The sequence below is a fragment of the Fundulus heteroclitus genome, chromosome 6 (assembly GCF_011125445.2).
Source record: "Fundulus heteroclitus isolate FHET01 chromosome 6, MU-UCD_Fhet_4.1, whole genome shotgun sequence".
NCBI lineage: Eukaryota > Metazoa > Chordata > Actinopteri > Cyprinodontiformes > Fundulidae > Fundulus > Fundulus heteroclitus.
This window is the reverse complement of record NC_046366.1, coordinates 24,926,852-24,941,207: the sequence shown is the minus strand read 5'-3', so window position 1 is coordinate 24,941,207 and position 14,356 is coordinate 24,926,852. Positions and strand designations below refer to the sequence as shown.

General features: G+C 38.9%; 1 protein-coding gene across 1 annotated transcript in view; it reads left to right on the top strand.

The window, feature by feature from the left end:
* myo9b (myosin IXb) overlaps nt 1–14,356 on the top strand; it is a gene marked incomplete in the record, with an annotated part of 49,459 nt that overhangs the window by 15,131 nt on the left and 19,972 nt on the right. The window contains 10 exon segments of the mRNA XM_036138400.1: nt 1,410–1,504; nt 1,638–1,700; nt 1,929–2,028; nt 4,049–4,149; nt 8,813–8,936; nt 10,736–10,825; nt 11,022–11,138; nt 11,307–11,441; nt 11,635–11,756; nt 14,118–14,259. Coding sequence (XP_035994293.1) covers nt 1,410–1,504; nt 1,638–1,700; nt 1,929–2,028; nt 4,049–4,149; nt 8,813–8,936; nt 10,736–10,825; nt 11,022–11,138; nt 11,307–11,441; nt 11,635–11,756; nt 14,118–14,259 — 1,089 coding nt within the window.

Here is a 14,356-nt window from a genome sequence, read left to right as displayed (position 1 = left end):
TCCAGACCACAGCCATTATAAATACCATGGTGCAGCATTTAGAAAGCTGTGGAAAAGCAAATCTCAGCAAAATGTGCTGCACCATAGCATCTTTGTAAAGAACAGCGAGTGATGGAAAAAAAACAATGATAGTCAGGAAGGAATCAGCGGCTTCAAGTTGCTGTTAAAGTCGGTTCAACGAGGGAGATGGCCATTCCAGCCATGGAGGGCCTGGGTGCTGCATGTTTTGATGTGTCCCTGCTCTGAAAATACTTCATGCACCAACTTCTGCCTCAGCCTTCCAGCAGGTGGCACTCATTAAGGGTCACAATACAAACTTTTGTTTTTGGGATTGTCACATTTTTATTATACAATTTTTTTATATCTTAAGCACAAACTAGACCCTTTTAATTCAAGTTTATTTTGTATGAGATTTTTCCTTGGTGTTCCTTTTGGCCGCTGGGATGTTGTTTTTTAAGGTTCAGTGTTGACCACAAAAGAGCTCTAATGTGACAAAATTGTAATTTGTGCAGCTGTGGCTGTGGTGACAAAATTGTAATTTGTGAAAAGCTTCTATAATGGCTAAAAAAAACATTTTAAATTCATTTTTATTTTGCAATCAATTTTTCAAACAAAAAATAAATTGACTCGTTATTATGAGATATGCCAATGCAACTATAGGCACTATTTGGCTAAAAACATTTGTTATTCAAGGTTATTTGAACATATCGTGATATATATCGTGTATCGTTATATAGCCCAAAGATATCGTGATATTAGATTTTCTTCATATCACCCACCCATAATTTAACCCACGCAGAACACGGGCCCTCCAGGACCACAATGTCCCACCTCTGTTATACAAGCTATTCAAATATGGGGTGTTCTTCATTTTTACAAACAGCTTGTTTGATTTGGTTTAATAATCACTGTGTGAAATCTGTGGCATGGTTTGTTCCCTATAAGTTATATTTAAATCATACTGTAACCTGGTAAAGACCAGATTGTTTCTAGTTTATAATTTAAAAAGGATGTTCTGTTTTTTTTTTTTTCCCCAATGACTTGAACTCTGTTATGCTCCTTGATTTCGAGAAAATATCGTCAAACAAAGACTGAATTCTTCATATTCAGATTATCTTTGTCTTTTATAAGGTTGCAAACAAAAAGGTGCCCTGCCCTCCTTACATATGCAGTGATGTATTTCTTTTCTAACTCCCATATGCAACAAGCATTTACCACACTCGTGCTCCCTGGGCACCGTAAGCTTCCCACTGCTGCCTAAGGGTGATGATTTAAATGTATAGGACAAATTTCATTGGAATGTACAATAGCACTGACGCATAAAGATTTTTCTTTTCTTCTTGTGGACAGGAAAGGTTATTGTGTCATGTATTTTTGTATGTTAACATGTGTTGCATTTGTTTGGACAGGCGTTTGGCAATGCCAAGACAGCAGAAAACAACAACTCCAGCCGCTTTGGCAAGTTCATCCAGCTCATCTACCTGGAAAGCGGCGTTATCAGAGGGTAAGGCATCGTGCGTTTTAATAGTCACCGGATTTTCCAGTGACATCATTTTTCAGTGCATTACATTTATTTATTAGTAACATTTTTCCCCCTCTACCTGTTAACGCATTCTTTTTGTGCATTACATATACAGGGCATTCATTGAGAAGTTTCTGCTAGAAAAGAGCCGCCTGGTGTCCAGAGGTAAAAATGAAAGGTACGAAATCAAATTACATCTTCACAGGAAAATGTCCAACTCAGATTAGGATCCAAGTCTCACCATGTTGATGGATATCCTGTCATAACGTAGCCTATATCTATAAATAAACCCACAATCTATCTCAAAGCAGTCAGCTTAACCATGTATACAAGACATGATCAGATTGAGCTACTATAAACGCAGATGACAAAAGCTAAATGACCCTCTGGGACGTCTGATCCGCAGGAACTACCACGTCTTCTACTGTCTGCTGATGGGTGCGTCCAAAGACGAGCAGAAAGAGTTTCATCTGTTGAACCTGCAGGACTATGTTTATCTCAACCAGGTACTTTTGATCCACTTACTTTACTGCGGCAGAGAAAGAGGAAGTACGAGGCTAATTTAAGAGGCAATGAATCATATGATTTCATCATATTGGTGGGGGGAGAAAAAAAAACCTGTGCTTCATCTTTGATAAGAATAAACCACTTGGTTATGAAATTTCTCATGGGTAGACTGACTTATAGGGTTTCCGCATGCTGTAAATTAACACTGTTTAGGTGTAGGACTGACTGGTAACTAAGCTCTGAGTTCACCCGTTTCCCCCTCAAACAGTAGAAGTAGGTGGAGGATTTAGTTTAACACATTTTTAAAAGTCGTATGCATTATCGCTGTTTCATGCATGATGATGAATACATGGTTTTGAACATAAATCTCTGAACACCATTTCATCAGATCAAGACTTGTTTTCTGATACTCCTAAATAAAATGCAGTTCATGCAATTAGCTTCTGAGATCACCACACTTAGTTAAAGTTGGATTAGATTATAAAGCAATATACCAAGCTTTCAACATCTCACAGAGCTCCGTTCAATCCATTATATGAATGTGGAAAAGGTATGGCACAAATAACCGATGCACGGTGGCCCTTTGAAGCCCTTGTGGAGCTGCAGAGATCCACGGTGGAACGATTTGTCGGCAGTTTTCTGCAGAGTCAGCAGCTGCAGACCTCCTACCTACACGTGGCATTCAGAGGAGCTCAGGAACAGTCTGTGCAGAACTTGGTGCCGTGGGTTTCAGTGGTTGAGCAGCTGCACCACCAAGTAAAATGCAAAGTATCAGACATGTTAGTGCCAAGGTATGCCGCTGCTGTGCTTCAAAGTATTAAGGGGCCCGTTCTCTAGAGAGAGGGAGGTCGATCATCCTCTCTCTCTGTCTTTGCAATCTGACTGACAAGTCTGGGTTTGGATTTCACAGTTGCCAGGAGGACAGCACCTGCCTGACTGCATTGTGTCAACTATAATGTTTGGTGGAGGGATAGTTTTGGTGTTGGGCTGTACTTCAGGAGTTAGGTTTGGCTTTAAACTCTGGAGACTTCTGTATACCAAGACATTTTGGACAATTTCACACTCCCAACTTTGTGGATATAGTTTGGAGATGGCCGCCTCCCATCCCAACATGGCTGCAGACTAGACGAGGAGAGGAGGGAGTTTGGCGGGGAAGAACCTGACCGGCCTTCAGAGAGTCCCGTCCTTTATAGAACCCAATATAAGGCCTTTGAGATGAATTAAGAGTGGAGACTTTAAGCCTTCGCATAGACACACTCCTAAACCTCGTGAAGAGCCTTTCCCAATGTAATAGAAACTGTTGTGGCTGCAGTAGGTTTGCTGACATCATCTTAAACGTTGAGAATTAAAAAGGGAATGGAACTCCAGTTCACACATGAAACGGCAGATGACCAAATACATTCTGGCACCCACTCATCCACGGTGTTCTGCTTATGCAATATTGGGTCACAGAGGCAACGGGGCCAGGAGGGAACCCCAGACATCCCTCTCTGCGTCGACATCCTGCAGCTCATTCTGGGGGATCCCAAGGCGTTCTCATCCCAGACGGGATACATAGGCCCACAGCGGGTTCTGTGTCTTCCCCCGGGGTCTCCTTCCATCCTGATCAGATGCCCAAACCACCTCAAGTGGCTTCTTTCGATGCGGAGAAACAGCGGCTCTGCTGTGAGCCCCTCACACTTTCTCTTTAAAAGAAAAAGTTAATAGAGTTAAGTATTTTTCCCAATTCCTTTCTAATCTAATCTAATCTAAAAGTCGTCGCTCTACCTGGATCATTCAGATGCATCAGGACTCTTTGGGACTAAAACGCCTCAGTTGTCTCTGGAGGTGTTGAATAGCAATTAACAAAAACAAACAGCTTCACCTTTTCTGTTTTCTTTTCCATATGCACTGGTTCTGTTGAACCACAGTGTAAGCATTTCCAGGAGTTTGGCCAAACATTATCTATAATATACACTGGTTAAATCATTTTTTTTATTCACTATGCAAAAACAGCTTCTTTCTTCACTTTTTATGCAGGAGGAGTTCCAGCTGGATAACGAGGACAATTTCAAACAAGAGTACAAAAGACTCAAACAAGCTATGGAGATGGTCGGCCTTTTGGCCTCCACTAAGAAACGGTAAATATGGTTGTAATCTGCTACATATCTGGAATACCACAAGCTGCACTGAAGCTTAACCCCGTTTTAAAGAAATGACTGGAATGAGTTGGTGAGGCACTCTGAGATTTGCTTTCAAAGTGCTCCTCCTTTTAAAGAAAGCTTCTACCAGTTTAACGCTTTGTTGAGTACTTTCTGCCAAGATTTATAGTACCTGATAAAATGTGGAAAAAGCCATTGATTTCGCAGTAACACATAAAGTTGCTCTTCCAGAGGCTGCCTGTCACCCTGTTTGCAGGCCTGTCGCCGCTTCCTGAAACAGTGCTACTGTTTGCCGACAGAGCTGGAGCATAGGGCGAGCGAAGTGTAATTGAAACTAAACTCTGTCGAGTAGTTTCTGCTTTCTGTACCGGTGTCGATAACAGGTCAGAGCTTGTCACTGTAGAGCTGGAGAAAATATGCTGCACATTTTTTTTTTTTTCAGCCAGCGCCCCTGAATGCCTCGGGACTCAACGTGTACATGAAAGCAGTAGCATAGTTTGTAAGCTGATCAGGTTCTGTGTAAAACCATATTCAATTAAGACGGCAATTTGGTGACACCCAATACATGTTTTACCTTCATTGGTTTGAAGTAATATATTTAAGTTATTTCTGAATGTTTTTCCCCCAATCTGGTTAAGGTGAGCTAAACATGAGAAAGCACAAACAGGTTACAGATTGCTGTGAGTTTTTACACCACTAGAGGCTGTCGTAGTTCCTACTTAACTGAGCCTCGTGGTCAATGTGTAATTTTGCTCTTAAATCAGCATTAATACACATTGAAACATTAATGCAGTAGTTTTCAGGCTTAATAAATGGAGAAAATAGGCTTCACACTAGAATATATAAATGTTGTTTTATAGCATAAATAAGTGGTGAAGGAGCAGTACACAAAATTTAATTATTTTAGATAGAAAGAGCAAAGAAATATTTTTGTGAAGAACTATAGGGATCTTTGTTCACACACCATCTTTCTATGTTTTGTTTACAAAGTCGGGCCGGCCGTGCGCGTAAGTACGTCCACGTGAACAGCTGCCACTCAGGGCTCAGCCCCTCCCATAAAATCCCACCGTCAGAGCGGCGCAGGAGCAAAATGGCGGCAAACACGCTCAGCAGCTCAAAACGTTCTCTAAGTAACAGCATTATAAAGTTATGAGTTAACTTTCTTCATCACTAGACATGTTCCTCTGAAAAGCGATGCTGTTTTGCTGTTTATTTCTCCTTTGAAAATATGCTCACAGGAGGTGACGGGTGTAGGGATGGGTACCAAAACACGGTATTAACGGCATTTTTAAGGTTGCACTCACTTTTTCAGGGAGAATTCAACCGAAACAACTATTGTTTTGCCGATCTTCTCCACCTTAAAAAAACACACACACTCCGAGGGGACTGACGTTCTGCTCTCACATCTTCGCTTCGCTTACGTTCATCAACTCTGACTGTTGCCCACTATTTAGCAACTTTCCAGACTGTAGTGACTTTTTTTATTCTAGCGATCTTTTCCTGTGTTGTTTGAGACTTTGGCAATTAGTAAAAGTAGCGATTGCTCTGAGTTTACCGTCTCTTCAGCAAACCATCAGCTGTGAGCGCCTCCCGCTTTGAAAGCTCTGACAGGCGGTCAGTCAGTCACCGTCGCCGTGCCGCAGCAGCAAACTCAGGTTGAAGTCTGATTCTCATTGAAAATTAGTCACGCATGAGCCAAGCTTCCACTAGATTACAAAGCAGGATGTAAATATATTATAAATCTTTAACGTGTAATGGTATTTTATTTTCTCTGAAACTGTTGCACTTAAATAGATCTCTCCCTGTAACTGATGCACACAGCCGCTCATTTATTCAGCTCATGCACCATGGGTGCCACTGCTATCTTTTGGTTAAAATTGATAATGTAAAGATTTATAAATTCAGGTAAAAATATTATTTAATACTTGAAATTATTTTATAGTTCTTTTTTGAGAATATTTAGTGTGTTTTTAATATTTCTTTGTCTTGTCAATGTAGATATTTCTCTCCTACAACATACATTTTATTCAACATATAGTGTTTTAGCCTTTTATATATATATATATATATATATATATATATATATATATATATATATATATATATATATATATATATATATATAAATTATTTATATAATTTTTTATTGCTCTATTTCTTTAGAAATGTTTATTTTGAACTTTCTATTTTGTTTGCTTTTTTTCCAAATGTTGAAAAAACAAACCAGCCAGTGATCATTTTTTTTACCCTTTTCTTTGATTAAAAAAGTAACAATAAGGGTACCAATAAAAAACGGAATCGATAAGGGGTATCGTTAAGAGTAGTAGTGTCAATAAATCCTTAACGATACCTATCCTGAGTAACGAGGGTGGGGGGGGTGCATCTGGAGTGGAGGTAGAGGGAGTCATGGCTTGTCATTCAGCCTGGTTGGTCACACAGCCCAGCTAGTGGTGAAACTTAGCTTATTGCTCCTTTAAAGCTATAATTATTGGTAAGGCTTTACATGATTGCAAGAAATTAAAAACATGCATTTTTAAATGCTTTACAGTGATCGTTTCTGTGAGATTTCTGTAGTTATGTAAATATTTTAGAGCTTTCCCAGAAATAGATGAGAAAATGCTATTTGTGCCTCTGTGGCTGACTTTGAGCTCATTGTTTTACTGCTTCTGCTGCTTCAGCAGCTTCTCTACAATTTGCCTTTCCTAAACACACAGTATCCCGCCAACTGATCAGTGATCAGCACAATTTGTGACTCATCCTGCAAACAGATGTTGAGATCTCCTGGTTGACAGTCATGCGCCGATGGGAGATCATCACCATGTGATAATCTTGAGAAAAATGACATTTGTTTCACTATATTGTGGCATTATTGCAAACATTTTTTTTAATTATTATATTTCTAACAACCAGCTTTTTGGTACGTGTGGAAGGAATTCTAAACAATGACTGACTTCATAGAGTTATTATATAAGGAAACGGTGAAGTGATGAAGTTCCAGCACTTTTATTGAGAAACAGAGCAGAGATCACATCGATGGAAAGTAATCGCACCCCTCGATCCGGCCGTTTCTGCCGCTCTTCCTCCCTGGCGCCCCTAAATACCCCACAGCCGTACCATGAGATAACAACAGAGACAGTCACATCCCAGACATTCATTATCTGCATAGTAACACCAGAGCATTTGGCCTTTGTAAGCAGCAGAACCGAGGAGCTGAAGTGGCTTCAGAATAATATTCCCGTAACATTACACAAGAAAAAAAGCGGCCATCGATGCCCAGTTACTGGTATGGTGGGTGGGGGGGGGGGGGGGGGGGGGGCTTTAATCTATTAGCGCTGATGCAAAAAAAAAAAAAAATGGCTCAAATATTTCACAAATATCTGGAATAAACTTTATTTGCATCAAATGTAGCTTTAATCTGTAAACCTGTCTAATCTTGGATGTATTTCTGAATGTATAATTGCTTTTAGCAAAAATCTCTAAATACAGTAAACTGGCTTTTCTTGCTAACAAGAACATCTATTTATACTGAGACGTACAAATGCAAACGCAGCACCCTGACTCAAACATTATTCTCTCTTTGATCTGGCCTTTGATACCACTTAAAATGCTGACTTTTTTTTAAACTCTATTTAGTTTTCTAGGTTGTTTTATCTGTTTAATAGTATTAATGCTGTGAACGTTAGATGTTTCTTAGTTATGTGTATGCCCTGTGTAATTTTAGACTTTGGTGTGTTTTTAATTTCAAATCACCATTATTGGTGTGTTTTTAATATATATGGTTGGTCCCGTGTAGTCTTTTAAGTGCTTTACAAATAAAACTGGATTGGACCTGAATAAAATGGAGTAAGAAGCAGCAAAGCAGAGGATGGGGTGGGTGGGAAATAAATCCGTGTGTGTTGGTAGACAGGTTTGCAACATGTATCCATTGTAGTCAGAAGAGTGAGAGGCAGGGAACAACTTGGACAGGTTGGCGTCAGATCTGCATTGTGGTTTGAGAAATTAATTCATTTTGAAACTAGGTCTTGTTTTACAGATGTTTATACACTGTTAGACAATACAAAGAGGTTTCTATTGTCTAGGGACAAGCTGTGATGAGGTTAGATCTCGGTATAATATGCCTGCCAGAGCTGGCTGTCAGCATAAAAGCTATCCGCTCATAGTCGCTACATTCTGACAGCTGATCCCTGAACAGAGGAATGAACGATCAAGATTGTGGAACTATTTAATTTGTGTACAGTTTGCAGTCTTTTTGGCATTTGAGCCTTCAGGTCCGGGCTTGTTCACTGCGCATGCTGCACGTTCAGTCAATCTTGACATCTGGGACTGGGGCGCAACCTTTTGTTTTGTAGAGGTAGAAAAGAGGGCTCTCAGGAAGTAGTTTGGTAACCACTGTTATAGATTGCCGGACATAACTTGGATCACTCCAAAACTTTCTCTGGCAACTGATTAAAAGGATAAACCATGGAAAGGGTATGACGTAGGATTTGGCAGAAGTTCTACCTTTTAAAACCTTTCTATGCTTTGGTAAGGATAAACAGCCCATGCCTTATTGACCTTCAGCTCTCAATCATTAAACACGTCTGTGTTATTTCCACTCTAGAACTGCTTAAAGTCTTCCTTTTTGTGTGTTTTCCCTTTGCAGCATTTTTTCTGTCCTGTCTGCCATCCTGCTCTTGGGAAATGTGACATACAGTCAATCAAAGGATACTAAGGCCCTGGAGGCTGGACCCGCAGAAGTTTTATCGTCCCTCTCTGACCTGCTTATGGTAATGATGATCATATTCTACACTGCTGAGTTTATTATAAAGACATTTCCAATAACCCTGCCACGCTGCTATGTAGTAGCCCCTTGTTTCACTGAGAGAAGTGGAGATACTCAGCTTTAGCTCAATTATCACCTTTTTACACATCTGATACTGTTGTAAATTAATTTTGTTCTCAAGCTAAACCAGGCTGTTGCATATTCTTTGGAAATATTGAGAAATTCAGTGAATTTTCCTTGCAACTCGGATGCGATTTAAAGTCAAATATGTGTCATCTCTGCAGGGTTTAATGTAGGAGCACAGACCTAACAATAGCCTTATGTCGGGTTTAAAGCACATAAAACATTCATTAAACAACACACAGGGAAGAAAGACAACAGACGTTAATTTCTTTTACTCTGGAGAGGAAAAACGACAAGAGATCTGCTCAGTTACAAATCTTCCATCGCTCTGAAAAACACCCTGTCGTCGCCTCTCTTTTTATTTTCAATAGGGGACGTCCTTAATTACAAAATACTGTTGTAGCACTAAGGAAGTAGGGGAACAGTGACATCCAAGATAACAGCATGATTTAATCACATCTCTTCCAGGCACTCAATGCAGATCATTCACTACTCAGAGAATGGGCCACAAGTATCACAGATAACCGGGCGCATCGCAGTTACACACATTCCTTGTAAATCAAGCTACAACATTAATCACCTCACATATATATTCCAGTAAATACATGATGACAAACCCAATAAATCATTAACACAATCAAAGAAATATAAAATATTCCCAGCACCTTATTTAACCTAAAACTACACTATGCTGACACCCGGTTCACATTGATGGAGGTTCACTCACCTCAGCATGCCAAACATCTGCAATTGTGAACAAAGCAGGAAAGCTTTTCCACGAATATGGGAAAAGGAGGAAAAATATACATGTTGAGACCACAGCTTACATTAGTATCCAATAATAAGTCATATCATAAATGACAACCATTATTGATAAAAGGGACAGAAAATAATGTTGTACGGAATGCTCTTCATTTCTGCATGTTTTGGACCCACAAATGCTTAAACAGTGTGGAGGTACATTAACATTGTGCTAGCACTGGGTGATAAATCGATTTATTCGATTAATTTTAATTTAAGTATTTTTTATTTATTTTTTTTGGAAAATCTGGATTTTATTTTGCCAATGCACTCATTGGGCTTTCATGAAGAGAATAGCAGCAATGCTGAATATATGTTTAGGAAATGTATTGTGAAAATATTGTAAATAGGAAGCTTTTTTACCATAATAGAAGCACTTTAATTTACTGATTTACTTTTCTTTTTTTAAGTTAGTGTGAAGTGAGACAAGTGAAATGAAGCCTGTTCTTACCTCATTGTGTAATATCACTAGCATTTAACTAGTGTAGCATTTAGTTACATTTTCATTGTTTACAATGGCTGGGCTGCCATCTTGTTTTACAAGCATGTTTCACAGCTTGTATATAGTTGCACTTTGAATTTAGGTCAACTCAAACATGAAATGCTTGACATAAAACTTTTTTTTTTTTTTTTTAAAGTAAGAGTGATAAAAGTTTTTAAAATTATTTCCTTAATGTCTTTTTGCAAAAGGAGGGGGAAAAAAATCGATTAATCAGATTTGGTATAATAAAATTGGAGGTTTTATTTTTAAGCTGTACCACCCACAGCCCTACATTGTGCTAATAAAGCAAAACTATTTAATCTGGATGAATTCAGACATTTAGGCATCAGTAATCATGTGACGTCTGTGTTGTTTTCCTTCTCCTCTTTTATCTGTAGGTGAAAAAGGAGCAGCTGGTGACGGCTTTAACCAAGAAAAAGGTAGTGACTGCGTCCTCCTCTGTGGTTTCGCCGTACACCCTACAGGAGGTAATTACCCTGGATTTAGAAAAGATCCCTGATTACTGATAATTAAATAAGTTGGTTCATTTTCACATGAATTAATTCTTTATAACCCTGCATCAAATATATACGCTGTTGTAAAAACAAATGAAGGGAGTTTTATTCATGTTGGCCTGAATGGTTTTGCTGTATATTGAAATTCTCCTTGTTTCTTTGTCTTCAGGCCTTCTCTGCCCGTGACTCCATGGCCAAGTGTTTATACAGTGCTCTGTTTGACTGGATCATCCTTCACATTAACCACGCAATGCTCAACAGACGAGACCTGGAGGAGTCCGTCAAAGTGAGTTGTGTGATTCAACAATCGTAGACACTATAAGACTTTTTACCTGCCCTGAAAAGTGAAACTCTGTATTTCTCTGACCTTTCTGTAAATGTTTGTGGACGACATGAACGTTGTCAAAGCTGCGTCATGTGCTGCTTTTTAAAGAGTTCATGTCATGTTTTTTAGTGTTTGTCCATTGGTGTCCTGGACATGTTTGGGTTTGAGAACCTCCAGAGAAACAGTTTTGAGCAGCTATGCATCAACTACGCCAACGAGAAGCAGCAGTTTTACATCAACCAGAACATCTTTAAGTATGAGCAGGTAGGTCTATGTTTTCCCAGTACTTTTATATAAACATGACAGAGCCTCCAGGTTTTCCGCTGCTTCTCCACTCACCTGGATTAAGTTATTTTTTTATTTAACACCGTTTCAATCACAGTTTCACAGTCATTCGTTTCACAGTCATTTTCTGGGAGGTTTGTGGATGTTTAATTGCAGTTGCATTAAATTGTAGGAGGACTATGTGTCAGAAGGCATAATCTGGCAAAACATCAACTTTACTGACAACAGTGACTGCATCCAGCTGATCAGCGGCAAGTCAGAGGGACTCTTCCACTTGTTGAATGAGGAGAGCAAGTAGGTGAATTTTTACATCAAAAGAGTGCTAAAAATCTGTGTTTTAAAGCACTATTCAGCCATGTAGGAATGGTGAGGATGTGTCATGGTGGAATAAATTGCTCCAATTTGAAGATATATTTGTACATAAACAAATGTTTTTTGAAACGGTTTTTATCTTAACACATTACTCGCACACAAAGCATCTATGTGATAGCTCTTTATTCTCATGTTTAGGTGCAGAAATGCACCAAAATAGTTTATTTTCAATTTGGTGTAGCAGTAAAAACAATTTGTAGGGGATTAGAAGAAATCTTATGATGTAATTTGAGGATTACTTTATATTAGGACACACATGTTCCTGAACAGCCTCTTCTAACGTTAGCTTAGTAAAATAATAACCTCTTTGTGGTTTCAACTTTCTCAGAAACCCAGATCTAATAATATAACTGCTGTACATGTAACACATTGTGATGTTTTGGTGTTTAAAAGCACAAAATATGGAGAAATGCATTGCTTTTAGATTATTATGGTAGTTGTAGGCCTGATCAAGGAGCTAAGCAATTAACGATTCCCACGTTTCCGACTGGCATGTGGGACACTGGTTAAATTTGATGTGAAGACATTCCTGCATCTGGGTTAAGATGGCGGACTGAATTAAATTTTATTTATATAGCGCCTATTTACAACGCATGTTATCTCAAGGCACTTTACAAAGTCCAATTATATCAAATTATACAGACAGATTGGTCAAAAGGTTTCCTGTCTAAGGAAACCATGCAGATTGCATTGAGTCTTGACAAGCAGCATTCACTCCTCCTGAAGAAGTGTAGAGCCACATTGGACAGTCGTCTGCTTTGTCCATGGCTTTGCAGCAATCCCTCATTCTGAGCATGCATGAAGCGACAGTGGAGAGGAAAACTCCCCTTCAACAGGAAAGAAAAACCTCCAGCAGAAGATGTTGTGTAGGTCCTGCTTAGAGGTTGACTGATACATCAGCCAGCCGATATTTTGGGCCAATATTTGCGATTCTTTTCCTGTATCGGTATCGGCTGATACATGCATCCGTTCGCCGATCCATTATCTGAAAACCCACGTCTGATATCCAGCTGGTGAGCTGCCACCGCTGTGCGTGTGTTCGTTCCCATAGAGAACCATGTATGCAAATGACAACAAATACCGATCACTACGCGTACAGCATCTAACTTTAAATCAAATGATGTCCATACACTGCTGCTGTGATCAATATTTTTTTTCTCCTCCTTCTCACCACTGAACTAAAGAAGCTGTTTTCTCACTGTGCCACGTTCATTAAGTGCAAGCAAATCACCACCAGAAGAGTCTTGATGCGTGTTTTTCTGATGTGCTTTCAAACTGAAGATAAAGCTGATTGTTAATATTAGCTGGTTTAAACAAAAGTTTTGAAACTTGTGTAACATTTGTTATCATTGTATCATTTTTATTAAGTAAATGGAAGAAGAAAAAGCAATCTCGGCTTAAAGAATTGGCCCCAAAGAATCTACAGCACATATCGGATATCGGCTAGACTGCTGTCAAAATAATCGATATCAGCATCGGGCTTAAAAAAAAAAAGTCAGTCGATCTCTAGTACTGTTAAACCATAAATTAATTATAGACCTGGCAGATGACTAGAAGACACATTAATGTTTAGGGGTGACCAGCCTGAGTCCTGAGGTGAATTTGATAGAGAATCATTGGAGGGAGCTAAAAAAAATTAGGTTGATGGAAAGTAAGCCTTCTAACCTCAAAGACTTGGAGCTCATCCTAAAGGATACATTGTCAGAAAATATGATAAACGCAAAGAAAGTTTGTTAGCAGTTTAAAGAGTTTGACTGCTATAATGCCAATAGATGTTTCCATTAATTATCGAGAATTGTACAAATAATTTTCTAATTTTTATAAAATGTTTTATCTTTTGAAACATCTCATTACCTACCCTAAAGACTAAAATAATTTAAAACCAGGGGTGTGAATAATTTTCGGGTAGCATAAAACCAATACCATTTGCTGTATAATCGCGGATCAGGTTAAGGTTGATGCATCAGACTTTATGCTCTTAATCTGCTTCAGGAAGAATTAAAATAAGACAGCAGAGTGCTTTTCAAAACAAAATGCAAAATTCTAGGAAAAGAAAGCCTAACTAAACAAGAGCAGATCACAGCAAGACTTGATCATCCAGTTTGTAGATATTCAAGCTCAGGTTTAACCATCAGTTTGTGCATGACTCAGACATCTATTTTTATCTGAAAGCAATGCATGTCTTCTGTCTCTTTTTGGCTGTTAGTACGTATTTCTTCGGCCTTAAACACTTTCCCAAATGTCATATAGTTAATGTGAGAATCTTTTTTCTGTGTCTTTTAGCCTCCCTCAGGCCCAAGATAAAGCCGTGTTGGACAAGTTTAAACGGCACCATCAGAAAAGCTCTCGTTTTGTCGTCTCTCATGACAAGGAAGCAACTTTTGCCATCGAACACTATGCTGGGAGAGTTGAATATCACGTTGAGGTAAAACTGCCACAATCCAAACTTTTCTACACTCCATATAAGATAGTTTGTCATTCAACAACAGGAGGATAGTGTTTAAATAATCCCAGATAAAGTA